Source organism: Mytilus trossulus, chromosome 8, assembly GCF_036588685.1.
Source record: "Mytilus trossulus isolate FHL-02 chromosome 8, PNRI_Mtr1.1.1.hap1, whole genome shotgun sequence".
Lineage (NCBI taxonomy): Eukaryota > Metazoa > Mollusca > Bivalvia > Mytilida > Mytilidae > Mytilus > Mytilus trossulus.
In genome coordinates, this window is record NC_086380.1 from 47,287,689 (window position 1) to 47,303,696 (window position 16,008).

Consider the following 16,008-nt stretch of genomic DNA (forward strand, 5'->3'; position numbering starts at 1 on the left):
GTACAGACACTTTTTGTACAAATTGTACAAACTATAAATCATAATTTGTACAATTTTCATATCTTGGAGATCATCATAAAATGTGACTAATCAAAGCTTAAATTAACACAAATGAATAATATTTTGGATTTAAATCAGGTGGTCGAACACTATTTAGATTTTCATTTTTCCTGATTATACCTACGTATTTTTCTTTATGACAAGTGAATATGTATGTTCACATAGATTTGTTTGGCTTATTCATGTATAAAGAACTTTTATCAACTCTTCAAAGATAGTAATGGAATAAAATATTCCAACGAACAAAAACATAAACATGTGTGTATGAATCAACCAACTTATTTAGGAGGATAAAACATTTCAATGTTGTAGAGATTTACACTACAGGATGTGTGGTTTTTTTTTTAGATCTCCAATACATTCATTACTGATCATTGCTGATTCAGCAAGGCCATCAATGTCTATGTAAATAAATACATTGAAATCTTAAAAAAATCAATAAGTCAAAATTTGGGATAAATTGAATATTTAGAAATATAATATCTTTAACTGCAGTTTTGAATAATATTTTCCCCTGGTCTCGCTTGTTTTGCAATTTCGATAATGCAAATGTTGAAATAAAAAACAGCAACACTTGAACATGTAAGTTAACCAAATATTCACAGTCAATGAACCATGACTGAAGGTAAATTGCTAAACAATCTCCCTGGAAATGAGATGTGCCAATGCTAATACAACTGCATACTAAATACCATTGACTTATCATTAGTAGTTTTCATTAAACAAACCTTAGCATAATCTAATACATGTAAACGAAGCAAAATATCAAAGTCAATAAACCATAACTGAGGGGGGGATGATAAAAATATCATGGTAATGAGATGTGCCAATGTTAATACAACTGCATACCAAGTATCATTGACCTACCACTACTGGTTCCCCATAAACTGACCTAATCACAAACTCATACATGAAAACTAAACAAAAGTTTCAAGGTCAATAGTCCATGAAGGGACGGGTGGGGCCAAACAATCTCCATCGAAATGAGGTATGCCAATGCTTATACAACTGAAAACCAATCATCATTACTTTACCACTAGTGGTTTCCCATAAAGTGACCATATCACAAACTAATACATGACAAGAGTGCACACGCTGAAATGTCTCGCCTTCTTTACAAATCATTGATATTATGTTGATAGTCCTAAGTATGAAGCTTTATTAAAAACTGTCACATAAACTTAGCATTAACCAAGATAACTAAACAAAGACCAATGAACCATGAAAATGAGGTCAAGGTCAGATGAACCATGCCAGGCAGACACGTACAGCTAACAATGCTACCATACAACAAATATAGTTGACCTATTACCTAAAGTTTAAGAAAAAAAGACCAAAACACAAAAACGTAACACTAAGCAATGAACCATAAGGTCAAGGTCAGATGACATCTGCCCGTTAGACATGTACACCTAACAATCATTCCATACAACAAATATAGAAGATCTATTGCATAAAGTATGAGAAAAACCGACCAAAACACAAAACTCTAACTATAACCACTGAACCATGAAAATGAGGTAAAGGTCAGATGACATCTGCCAGTTGGACATGTACACCTTACAGTCATTACATACAACAAATATACTAGTCCTATTGCTTATAGTATCTGAGATATGGACTTGACCACCAAAACTTAACCGTATTCACTGATCCATGAAATGAGGTCAAGGTCAAGTGCAAACTGTCTGACGGGCATGAGGACCTTGCAATGTACGCACATACCAAATATAGTTATCCAATTGACCGACGGAAAGTTCGTAATATGAGGCATCTATATACAAAGTATGAAGCATCCAGGTCTTCTCACTTCTTAAAGTTTTTAAGAAGTTAGCTAACGCCGACGCCGCCGTAGTCGCGACCGCCGATGAATCACTATTCCTATGTCGAGCTTTCTGCAACAAAAGTTGCAGGATCGACTAAAACTAAGCAAAAGTTTAAAGGTCAATAGACCATAACTGAGGTAGCGGGGTCAAATAATTTCCATGGTAATGAGATGTGCCAATACTTATACAACTGCATACCACTAGTGGTTCCTCATAAACTAGACCTAATCAGAAACTTATAAATTGTTGACGCCGCCGTCGCCGCCGCCGGAAACAGCATACCTATGTCTCGATCTGTGACTCCATTAAATGAGACAAAAATAACAGAAATTGGAATAAAATTAATATTTATATTAGTTTGATGATTTCAAGCCATTCTCAGTCGAAATACTAGTAATAGTTTATATCAAACTCGCATTGGTAAGCGTCTTGTGTTCCTTTTACTTAGGATTGTTTTTAAAATTAAATTAATTTCCAGGCTCATAAAAAGACAATTATATATTTTTCACGAAAGAAATTAGTTAGTTTTTGGGTTTACATGAGTATCTCTTACTCGACTTATATGATATAAAACGAGCCAGACGGTTAAATATGCATCTGTTGTATGTGAATACTACTGACATATACCAAACTATTGTTTAGGAGAACGATTAAAGGTGTTAAGTGGTTGAAATTTACAGACTAAAGTTGAAATGTTGGGGTTTGGGTAATTCTTTAAATATTTAAATATTTTACTCTTTTGAAAATTTCTAAGTTTTTGTGCTCATCAGAAATCTTACACAGTGTTCTATATAGAATGGAAACTCTCAAATCAATGATTAAAACATATTTAGGAAAACAAATTAAAATGGCAATAAATGGGGAAATTTGCAATCGGAAAATTTCATCTTCTTCGTATACTGACAACAAACATTGCCTCAAATATATGCAGGTGCCCAATTGTCAATAATGGTTTATAATTTATATATTTGAAAACACCGAATGCATTTTTTGTTTTAACTTTTTTCATGGGTTATGTGTATAATTCCATGTGATGAGACTTAAACAACAAAGGTGAAAACCTGATAAAAATGAGAAAGCTAATACCCTTTATTGTGTTACTATACTTGAATATTTACTGATACCTTGCAAATTGATAGATATTATTAAGTCTACGTGTAGAATTCACAGTACTTTATGTCGGTCATCTTTAAATTGGACGTTTTTTGTGGCCAAATATCCAATCATGTTTGATAATTTTATAACTGACACTGAGTAAAGTTTCATGTACGATGGAGAACTAATGTTCAAGTGATAAATAAAGAAACAATTCGGTCTATGGCAAAAAAGGTTTACTGAGTAAAAAAAATCTGTGATTATTAGTAAATCTTACTAGTATCACTTTCTGGTGATGATGGTGGATTGTCAATATCATCATGACTGTACTTGTTAAATGCCATATCAATGTCTCGATCTTCTTCTTTTTTCTTCTTCAGAGGTAAAGGCAAATCTCGAGGCGGGTTTGTATGTGAATTTTTTTTGTTAAAATCTGGAAATAAATCAAAATAGAAATGACATGAAAAAAGTGTAACAGCTGTCATTTTGCACTATGTTGATTCGTTTTCTATAACTATCATTATTGAACTACTATTTGGGAAAGGAAAATGTTTAAAGTCTATTAATGGACTTATTTTCGTATTTCCATGCTCTATTGTTGTGAAATAGTTCGTCTTTTCATTGTCTTCTGGTTTTTTTTGGGTGTTTTTTTTTGTCTTTTTGTCTTTTCTATGTCCCCTTATTATCTTCAGTTGCAACTTTTTTGTTTAATACTGCATTATCTGTCATTGAAATTCATGCCCAACTATTAACCCAAAATCTAAAATTTGATTTATAAATGTATAATTATACATTTCAAAATCCGTATCGTATGCTGTATCACCACGAGAAACCAATATCAGTCCGTCAAAACAAAGACGTAACATTGGAGACCTAGCGTAGTCTCGGAAAAAAATTAAATACATAATCTTTGGTCTTTATTTGACAGAGATGCGGTAATACATAGTTAAGTAATTGCATAAATTTCAAGCGGATCCGAAAAACAATCGCGAGATGTTTCAAAAGTGTTGCGATACTAAGTATGCATACTGGGTATGGGATACTTGGTAGATGATACAGACTGGAGTAAAAAAAACTTTAGTAGATATACAAAATTTCTGCAATGATAACATAAAGTATGAATCTTTGGCTGTGGTGATATTGTTATAAACCATGATAGAAAAAAGTAAAATCACAAAAATACTGAACTCAGAGGAAAATCCAATCGTAAAGTCCATAATTACATGGCAAAATAGAATGACAAAACACATAAAAAACGAATGGACAAGAACTGTCATATTCCTGACTCGGTACAGGCATTTTCAAATGTAGAAAATGGTGAATTAAGGTGGTGTGGGTGTCTTCCTCCATCTTGGATTGTAAAAAACAGAGAACCAAAGGTCCATATTTTCTATCAAGTTAGCAAAATTTGATGCAGGAATGCGGATATTTAATGTGAATTTTCATTTAAAAGAACCAATTTATAAGAATATAACTTATAAATATAAATATTTTTGCAAATGTTGTTAATTTTTGTGTTTTTTTTTGTGTTTTTTTTTTAAATTGGTATTTCTAGGGGAGGTAACTCTAAAACAGTGGATTTTCTGAAGGATTCTACATGGAATTTTCCTATTTTGTGTTTTAGCCTGAAAAAACGTACGGTGACCCTATCTTTTCTTTTGATATTCTCAAAGCATTGTATGAAAGCTATCTTTTCCTCAAGTATTTAACAATTCTCTCATGTTGTTTAGTTTCTAATCACAAAGTGGTGTTTTCCTGTATAATCCATAAAAAATTTGTCATTTTGTCACGTCCTGTAGCTCGAAAAAATGCGCGGTGACCTATCATTTTTATTATGCTTTTCATCATATATCAATAGATACTACGTTTTGGCAAAGTATGAACAAATTCTATCATTTTTATTGTAGACTCCCATACCACCTTAAACCTGGTATTCAAGCGCTTAACCTCTCTCTTTGATGACAGTCTCATCAAATTCCGTTATATTTATAATGATGCGTGAACTAAACAGACATAATAAATAAAAAAGTCAAAATATGGGTACAGCAGTCATCATCGTGTAACAATTTTAAAAGGAACAATAATTTAACAGATCATAAAAAACATCTATCTACAAAAACATTCATTGATTCGCGTGTCTGACGTCAGAAATTTTAATCCGTCACATAAATTTGTCGTTCAATGTATATACAAACAATTTAAAAATTTCACATGGTCAATGTTAGCATACAGGGTTACAAAAATCAAAGTATGTAAGAATTAATTTCAGAAATAGACTGAGATTTAAAATAGTCCAAAAGTTATATAAAATTTATAAGAATCCATATATAGTTCATTCCACTACGCGATTGAATAATTTTGACGTTTGTGGTTCAACGTCTTTTCTAACTCATAAAAGAAATATATCAATAGTACTGTGTCACGTTATAAGAACCAAAGAAACACAAAAAGTCGCATATACAAAACACACAAGCCAAAAATGAAAGATAATACAAACACATTGACGGGATGTTTAAGTACCGAGCCACGTTAAACGGTATCACATAAAACAATCCAACAGTTAAAGTAGAAATTTCATAAAAATATAACAAAATATATAGGTGTGCCAGAGACATATATACACACAGATTGGCAACTCCATGAAATCCCTTTCATCTCGCGGCACAGAATGAGATTCTCGTTTCGTTTGGCTTATAATTAAATATTTATAATTACTTGTTTTGAAATAATGGTAAAGCATTCCCAAAACTAAATATACACAGTAAAGTGATGTAGTTTGTTTTTGTATTTTTTTTTGTATTAAAGAGACAAAATATTGTAGTTTTTTTATTTTCAAAAACTTTCTAGTATGGAGTGAAGTTTTTTAATTATGTATAGTTAATGTTATTTATCTTTAAAATTACTGTATAGTTAATATTATATACATGATATATGATATATACTCGGAAAAGGGCCCTTTGATTGGATTTAATAAATATTCGTATTCTTCTTATTGCATTGGCTGAGGAAGTGAAAATTATTATAAGCTAGCCATTGACATATCTCTATGCCTGGTCCAGGTACTTAATCCTATCAAACTACCCTATTCGTGTAAGTAAATTGAGACTTTCGCAATTATATCTACTTACATTACTTTTTTTTTATATATATGGAAATTATAGCTATTCGCAGTAACAATAATTACACTTCCTGGATATAAAGATGGTTCATGAATTGTTGGTGTTGCAATTTTCGGTTCAGCACTTTGACTACTGAAAGTATCAGTGTTTATTGGTTTAGGCCCACGAAGTGCCAAAGGAACCACCGACCTTCGGCAGGAAAAATGGCAATACTCATCAACAATACATTAGTCAAAGCTATTAGTATCAAGGATGGAAACTACTGTGTAGGTGTCACAACAAAAATCTACCAATCAGAATCAATTACCTTTTGTAAAAAGGCCAACCTTTTACAAAACAAAGCAGTTTTGATATTGATGTTTGCTTCAGCTAACTGTAAAGTTGCTTAATGGGAACAGAAATGTTAAAGCATTTGAACCACTTTTATTTCGAATTTAATTGGTCATGATTTTGCACTAAAATTTCAATATAGATTGGCCACATCATATTTTAAGGCTAAAGAAACTAGAGGCTCTAAAGAGCCTGTGTCGCTCACCTTGGTCTATGATATGTATGTGAATATTAAACAAAGGAAGCCGATGGATTCATGACAAAATTGTGGTTTGGTGATAGTGATGTGTTTTTACATTTTACTTAACTAAACATTCTTGCTGCTTACAATTATCTCTATCTATAATGAACTTGGCCCAGTAGTTTTAGTGGAAAATGTTGGTAAATATTTTCAAATTTTATGAAAATTGTTAAAAGGGCAATAACTCCTAAAGGGGTCAATTGACCATTTCAGTCATGTTGACTAATTTGTAAATCGTACTTTGCTGAACATTATTGCTTTTTACAGTTTATCTCTATCTATAATAATATTCAAGATAACAACCAAAAACAGCAAAATTTCCTTTAAAATTACCAATTCAGGGGCAGCAACCCAACAACGGGTTGTCCTTTTTATCTGAAAATTTCAGGGCAGATAGATCTTGACCTGATCAACAATTTTATCCCATGTCAGATTTGCTCTAAATGCTTTGGTTTTTTAGTTATAAGCCAAAAACTGCATTTTACCCCTATGTTCTATTTTTAGCCATGGTGGCTATCTTGGTTGGTTGGCCAGGTCACCGGACACATTTTTTAAACTTAATACCCCAAATGATGATTGTGGCCAAGTTTGGTTTAATTTGGCCTAGTAGTGTCAGAGGAGGAGATTTTTATAAAAGATAACGAGGACGGACGCAGGACGACGACGACGGACGCAAAGTGACGGGAAAAGTTCACTTGGCCCCTTGGGCCAGGTGAGCTAAAAAGAGAGCACTTTTTAAGATGATCATCTATTAAGCATTGGTTGGACATTGGCATATCAACCTATAGATAAAACATGCACATTAAGAATAAATATGGTTAAAACTATGTTATTTTATTCTTAAATATATATACAATTATGGGAAATGAAAATTGTGGTTGAATTTATCCAGTGACAGTTGTTATCTAACAGTTAGCTTCTATTTAAGTTGTATTGTCGTTTGTTGTTTATTGCACTTCAGTTTTTCTGTTGTTTTATTGTTTTTCTTTATAGTTGTGTTTCCATCGGTTTTAGTTTGTAACCCGGATTTGCTTTCTCTCAATCGATTTATGACTTTTGAACAGCGGTATACTACTGTTGCCTTTATCTATCCAGGTTTTTCATTGTCATTTAATCTTAAATTATGTTTGTGGATAATTATCTGTTGTTAAAGTGACAGCGACTTTTGGTGATTTTTTTCACTTTATTTTCATTTTCTTCCGTTCGGGTTTCTAATGCTTTGCAGATGAAAAAAATATATGATGTCATCATCTTCACTGCAATAGTTTTGAGTGTTTTGGCAGTGAATATATATATATATATATATTTCTTTTGTATTTAGCTCTTTCTTTCGGTTCTATATGTTGGTTGGTTGTTGTCTTCATAACATACCCATCTTACATTACTTATAATAGAAATATTTTTAATTTTTTTTTTATGATCTATGAAGGAAGATAAGATAACAATACAGATATTTTATTCCAATGACAGAAAACTTATGTATTGAGAGATACAAATAAACTCATCATAGATACCAGGATTACAATTTTACATTTACGCCAGACGCGCGTTTCGTCTACAAAAGACTCAACAGTAACGACCGAATAAAAAAAATGTAAAAAAAGCCAAATAAAGAACGAAGTTATAGAGGATTGAGGACCATAAATACCTAAAAGTTTTGCCAAATACAGCTAAGGTAATCTATTCCTGAGATAAAAAAGCCTTAGGTTTTCAAAAATTCAAAGTTTTGTTAACAGTTAATTTATAATTATGGTCATATCAATGAGACTATCATATATAATAGTATTATCTAAACATGCTCAAGTAATAAATCCTTGTATCATGTGAACAGAATAGAGAATTAAAACAATAGAGCGTTTTCTTTCATTTAACATTTTAGCCGAAAAAAAGGACGATGGCCCGATCTTTTCTTTTGATATTCTCAAAGGATTTTCTCGTGTTTTATTTTACAAGTCTATCATTTAAATTAGCTTCTAATCATATAATGCTGTTTCTCCCTGTAAGACCCATACGGTATGTGTCCTTTCATTACATCTGTAGCTTGAGAAAATGACCGGTGACCTATAATTTTTATATTTTTAGATATCACAATATATTCCACGTTTAAGCAAATTATGAAAAAATTATATCATTTTTAATTTATACTCCCAAACCACATTTAACCAGATTTAAAATTAATCATAAACATGTTAATTGGTTAAACAGTTAATTTGCTTGGTATACAGATAGAACCATTAATTTTGATTTTTACAATGTACAGCAGCATTGAAATTTACGAATTTGTCTTCATTTCTTTTATTTGCATATTCAAAGTTGAAACACCAAGTAAAACGACTTATAATGCACCTTCTGTTGGGACATTTAGTTTATGATATTGACGATTATAGAAATTGGATTCAATGGACAGTGATTCATTTTGCCCGAGCGGTGGTACGAACGAACACTTTCCTAGGCTAAACAATAAAAGTTAACATTTCATCGGTTGAATCTCAGCCAAACCTACATTGTTTACTTCAGTTTTGCTGGCATTTTTATCCTAGTATCACCAGTTTGATCACCTTTTACACTTTTTCATCCTTCATTTCTGGTATTAGCATGATTAGAGTATAAAATTGAATACTTAATTTGCCACATGAATCAAGTTAAGAATGTTTAAATGTTTCAAATGAGATTGAAACCATACACAGAACGGACGCCATAACGAGTTAGTTGGCCGTTATGGAATATATGCCTTTCACTGATAATAACGGTTATGTTTCTATTGTCGTATCTACAATCCTTTAGCTTTTTACCTAATATGACCTTCCGCAATTGGACTTAATATCGGGTTTGAAATAGCATGCACAACACGACGTCCCATCAGTGCCCATCAAGGTCAGTATAAAGGATTCCCTAATCATTACATCCACTACATCCAGGTAGATTACTAACTTCTGATTTATAAAGCTGATTAAAATAATTCACGTTGCCTCTGCCGCCAGCCGCGCTAGATTGTAATTGTTGTGTCTTGCACTCTGCCACTTTCTCTGAAGTCAGGACAATAAAAATAGTATTCATTTTAACATGTATTTTAGCTTAAATTTATTGTAGTATGATTTGCTATGACAATAATTTTGTTTACACACCGATATCCTTTATGTCAAACCTGGTTAAGTTTGAGTAGAGCTGGTAAATAATACTAAATTATTTGGTTTGAGATTTCCATTTTAATTAGGTCTTTCCACTTTTCCGTGGAAAGACCTATTGAATTTGTTCTGATTATTATTATTAGGTCTTTCCACCTTTCCGTGGAAAGACCTATTGAATTTGTTCTGATTATTATTATTATTATTTTTTTTTTTTTTTTTCTTCCGCCTAATTTTTTTTCTTGCGTATTATTGATGTTTCAAAAGATGTCGCTCAGATATTTGGAATATGGTATCGTATAGTTTATAAGCTTTAAAACTTTACAACTGTGTAACAAAATACTTTACGTTGTAAGAGTTATCTCCCCAAACACTGTTTTTCTTGTGGCCACTACTCCTTCGCAACCGTTAAAGATTACGACAAATTTATTTTACCAAATTGCTCGTTACATGTTCAGGATTAGGATATTCATTTGGACCGAAGCTTTACGGAGACTCCATATGAGAGTTATTCCCCCTTTTCCATTTAATTAAGTGATATGCATTTCTAAATGGTAAACCATAAGTGATAAAGACATAGGGTCTTTAGATTTGGGGTCCTTGGTCGAAAATAATAAAAATGAGGTCAAGGTCAAAGGTCAAGGTCATATTCTAAATTTTGATTTTGGCTTATTTTCATTATTTTCAAATACCTTATGACATATCTACAAATAATTTTTCATAAATTGTTAGTTGCAACATGTCCTTACTTGTATATTTTGATTGAAAGGGTGCGCAGACAATAAATGGAAGTTTTTGCCCATCTTACATTTAGAATTACGCGTAAAGTGATATTACTAATAAACCAAACATATTAAAGACCTTGGGTCTTTTGATTTAAGGTCCTTGGTTTGTGAAATTGAAATTGAGGTCAAGGTCATAGGTTGATATGACGTTCTAGATTTTGACCTTTGCTTTAAATTCATATAAATACATCATAAAGCCATAGGAACTAACATTTTAAACTGATTTTTAATATTTTAATTTCAAAATAGATCTTTACTAGTGGAAAGACCTACAATTGTTCTCTGAACAATTGGTTTTTAATTATTATTTTTTTTTTTTTTTTTCTTCCGCCTAATTTTTTTGCTTGCGTATTATTGATGTTTCAAAAGATGTCGCTTAGATATTTGGAATATGGTATCGTATAGTTTATACGCTTTAAAAATTTACAACTGCGTAACAAAATACTTTACGTTGTAAGAGTTATCTCCCCAAACACTGTTTTTCTTGTGGCCACTACTCCTTCCCAACCGTTAAAGATTACGACAAATTTATTTTACCAAATTGCTCGTTACATCTTCAGGATTAGGATATTCATTTGGACCGAAGCTTTACGGAGACTCCATATGAGAGTTATTCCCCCTTTTCCATTTAATTAAGTGATATGCATTTCTAAATGGTAAACCATAAGTGATAAAGACATAGGGTCTTTAGATTTGAGGTCCTTGGTCCAAAATGATAAAAATGAGGTCAAGGTCAAAGGTCAAGGTCATATTCTAAATTTTTTATTTTGGCTTATTTTCATTTATTTTCAAATATCTTATGACATATCGACAAATAATTTTTCATAAATTGTTAGTTGGGACATGTCCTTACTTGTATATTTTGGTTGATAGGGTGCGCAGACAATAAATGGGAGTTTTTGACAATCTTACATTTAGAATCACGCGTAAAGTGATATTACTAATAAACCAAACATATTAAAGACCTAGGGTCTTTTGATTTAAGGTCCTTGGTTTGTGAACTTGAAATTGAGGTCAAGGTCATAGGTTAATATGACGTTCTAGATTTTGACCTTTGCTTTAAATTCATATAAATACATCATAAAGCCATAGGAACTAACATTTTCAACTGATTTTTTCATATTTCAATATCAAAATAGATCTTTACTTGTGGAAAGACCTACAATTGTTCTCTGAACAATTGGTTTTTAATTAAATTATTGTTTATTAGAAACATCATCTACCTGAAATTGTATCTGTTAAAACAGGTAAATGTGATCACAAAACAGTCGTGTACAGTAAACATGTTTACATTTGGTTTAAAGTAATGTACACTAGTTTCACATTAAATTCGTTCACATCAATACACCTTGTTGAGCACACACAGCTACCTGCACATAAGATTTGTTCACACTTGTAAACTATATGTCATTTAAATGTTCATTACGTAGAACCGAATTAAAATGTTTGAACATTTTTTCTAGCAGTAAGGTAACGACGATTTGACTTAAAACAAAAGGGGGGGGGGGGGGGGGGGGGGGATGGATTTGTACACAATTTGATTTTAAAAAATCGGGTCATTCATATGATTAGAATGAACAAATATTCTAAATCCAAAGGTTCCCCATACATTATAGTGTTGAATATTGAATTGGTACCATCGAAATAAAAAAACAATAATGATGATAAACTTTCGCGCGAGAAAAAATCTGACTTGGAACCCCCCCCCTTTTTTTAAGTAAAGTGGTTGCTCCTATAAGAAAGTTATTTTGGATGATTTGCAGTAGTTCAAATATGTCTCGATTACGCATAAAAAACGTAGGCTCGCCATCAGCGTGCTTACCGACGAAACAAAAAGAATTGCGATGTTAAGGATCACTAAATTTCTATCTTTTCTAGTATTTTTTCTTTACGGAGTATTTGTCAAAGGGTTGGGTTATTTTGTTTCTTTCTAATTGTATTTTAACGGATATGAGATACTACACAAACAAACAATTAACCTCACCCCGTTTCAGTAATGCATTTATGAGTGAATTGTTGTTGAGTATAAAGACCAGTGACAAATATATCTGTCAGTGTGTACGTCCAATCGATTCGAGAAGACCTTTTCAAATAAATTATGTGTTGGGCAATGATGATGGATAAGTCTTTTTAAAACAAAAAAGTATATCAAGTTATACAAATATGTCTGTAAAGAACTTTACAAATAAGTGTTATAAGTATCAATTGTATATAAAAATGGTTTCTTTTTGTTAAATATACATGGGAAAATTAAAGTTCGGAATACCTAGTTTTGTGTACACTTAACCTACACAAGGCCTACATCGACTATCGACTGCATGTAGACAAAACATGAATTAAAATACATGTAAGCATTGAGTTTTATCCAAGGGAACGTAATTATGTTTAGTTTATGTCGTTAAAACAACATCGAGTTTAGGTCAATGTGAACACGGTCACCGTCCAATTAAGCAATGAAAGGCTTGCATATTAAAACTCTTTCATATTGAAACGGGTATACGTGAATAGGACTTAAGATAGTTAAAAAAAAAATAGAGGCTTTGTCTGCATCTTCAACAGTAGCCACTATTTGATAACAATCATCATAAAAGGGCAATCTTGTCCTGTTACTTATTTTTGTTTTTTTATGTTTTTTATCTGCATTTGTACCTATTCATTTTTTTTAAAGTTAAAGGCAAAACAAATATTCTTGACCTATTGCTCATAGTTTAAGAAAAACAGACCAGATCACAAAAAAACTTATTAACACGGAGCAATGAACCGTGAAAATGATGTCAAGGTCAAACAAAACCTCCGAGACTAACATGTCATCCTGAAATATTTTAATTAAATTTCTTGTTTACAAAACTATGAACTTTTCGAAAAACTAAGGAGGTTATTATCACAGGAATAGATTGCCATAGTTTAATTTGGCACAACTAGTTGTTATTTTGGAATATTGTGTCCTCAATGGCCTTCAACTTTGTTCGTGTTGGTCTTTATATTCATTTGATCTGAGTTTCACTGATGATTCTTAGGTAGACGAAACGCGCGTCTGGCGTATTCGATTATAATCCTTGTAACTTTTTATTCAACAAATATAGTTGACTTATTGCATATTGTACTTCCTACGAAAAACCGTCCGACAATTATGACTTAAACTGACAGCAGGTATATAACCTCATTCTGAACATCTTTGTCCTGTAAGATTTTCTCGATTTTAAGCGGTTTTCCGGATAATTGACAAAACTTGCATGTTACCCCTATGTTCTATTTTAATCATGTCTGCAATGTTGGTTGACAGGCAGTGTCATATATATAGTTATGACTCGCTTTTTTTTTTTTACCTAAAACTTTAAATACTAATAATGATTTTGGCCAATTCAAATTATAACTCAAATATAAAATGTATATAGGTTTTCAAGTTTCAATCAACATATCTTTAGTCAGTGAACCGGATAAACGATAGTGAAGTGAGGCTGTTAAAATACAGGGGTTTCTAAGTAGGCAACCTGGGATACTTAAGTATTTATATATCAGGAAATAATTGAATAAAAATATCAGTTATCGTTACTTTTTTTTTAAATAATGATTTTGGCAGAGTTTTGCTAAATAAAGCATAGTAGATTTAAGGAATCATACCATGATTTCAGTCATATTGACATTTGTGTAGATATTGGTGTGCACATACCGTTTTTACCTATTTAACATATTTATGTGAAGCAAACTCATGAAAATCAGGCAAAACTCATAATTTAAAGACAACAACTCCTTTGGAAAAAGTCATCAGATGATTTTGGCGCATCAGTTATCCTTGTCAGATTTCCTCTGATTTTCTCTATCAGTAACCGTTTTCAAGATTATATGCATTCTAGCGTTGTGTGCTAAATATATATATGTATACCACATACTCTAAACATTATTCATCCCAAGTTTAATTGAAATTGATTTTGCAGTTTTAAGCAAGTTTTTGCTAAAGTCCTCATCAACAGACGACAACAGATGCTAAATGATAGCAAAGTAAGGAAATGACGAAAGATCAGGTAATAATAACATTAACAGTACCAATTTTCCTGCAACAGATGCGCCTTTCGACAATACATGTATCTTCCGTGATGCTCGTGGCCAAATTATTTGAAATTCAAAGCTTAAGGTGGTACCTAACACTTTAACTAAAATTAATTTGGCTCGTTTAATTTTCTTAAAATTTTGACAAAGTATTTACTTTGACCCTTTGACAAAAATATAAGAATTTCAAAAAATTTGAACCAACAGTTTAATCAGAAAAAAAACACTGGTTATATAGCAGTTTGACAAACACCTTTTTTGATCATTGAGAAGCTTAATATTCCCTTATGAACACAAAGTCATTAAAACGTTCTGCTGATTTTGCAGAGTTATCTCCCTGTAGTGTTAGGTACCACCTTAAATAAAAGATGAAGAGCTATAATCCAAACAGTCCAAAAAGTAAAGCCAAATCCGCGAAAGGAATCAGAGCTTTGCACGAGGGAGATACATTCCTTAATTTATAATAATTTCTAACATTTTGTAACAGCAAATTTTAATAACACAAGAAATCCGTATTTTCATGCCAGTATCGAAGTACTGGCTACTGGGCTGGTGATACCCTCGGGGACAAACAGTCCACCAGCAGAGGCATCGACCCAGTGGTAGTAATAACATTTACGGTACCAATTTTCCTGCACCAGATGCGCATTTCGACAATACATGTCTCATCAGTTACAATTACTAGCTTCACTGACGCCATCTTCACCACAGCTGATAGAAAAGTTGTATCTTAGTCTTTCATTACATACAAACATGACAAAAATGAAAATCATTTGGACTACATTTGGAATAACATTAATAAATTGTGAAATGCTTTAGTGAATTTATTATTTTATCGTTGGTAAAAAAAAACAAAAAAAAATAAAATTCAAATATTCTAATTGATGCTCCCCGAACGCATTGGTTAAAAAAATCCACATTGTATTTCTAGGGTTCTTATTGCTTGTATACTTTTAGGTACACAACTAATACAACAATGTAATACTCGAGTGATCATCCCAGAAAAATATGAATTTTAGCAAGGACTAAGTATATATATCCTCGTGAGAGTACAAACGTCAAATATCTATGAAGCTGAAAATTGTATACTTATCAAGCTATCATTCAGAAACAGTTCGAGCAAAATCAAGAATGTGACCATAGTACATGGATGGCCCACTCACAATATCATTTCTATGTTCAGTGGACCTTGAAATTTGTGTAAAATCTTTCATTTGGTATCAAGTTAGAAATATATCAAGGATCATGTGTACTAAGTTCCAGATTGGACTTCATTTTCATCAAAAACTAGCCGTTCCTTGACCTATAATGGTTTACTTTTATAAATTGTTATTTGGATGGAAAGTTGTCTCATTGGCACATTCCACATCTTCCTATATC

General features: G+C 31.9%; 1 protein-coding gene across 7 annotated transcripts in view; it reads right to left on the minus strand.

The window, feature by feature from the left end:
- Positions 1 to 16,008, minus strand: part of LOC134681048 (double C2-like domain-containing protein beta) — a 143,881-nt gene that overhangs the window by 59,139 nt on the left and 68,734 nt on the right. For all 7 annotated transcript variants that reach the window (XM_063540443.1, XM_063540445.1, XM_063540438.1 and 4 more), the window contains one exon: positions 3,259 to 3,414. In XM_063540443.1, the coding sequence (XP_063396513.1) occupies positions 3,259 to 3,414 (156 nt within the window). The remainder of the gene's footprint in view (positions 1 to 3,258; positions 3,415 to 16,008) is intronic.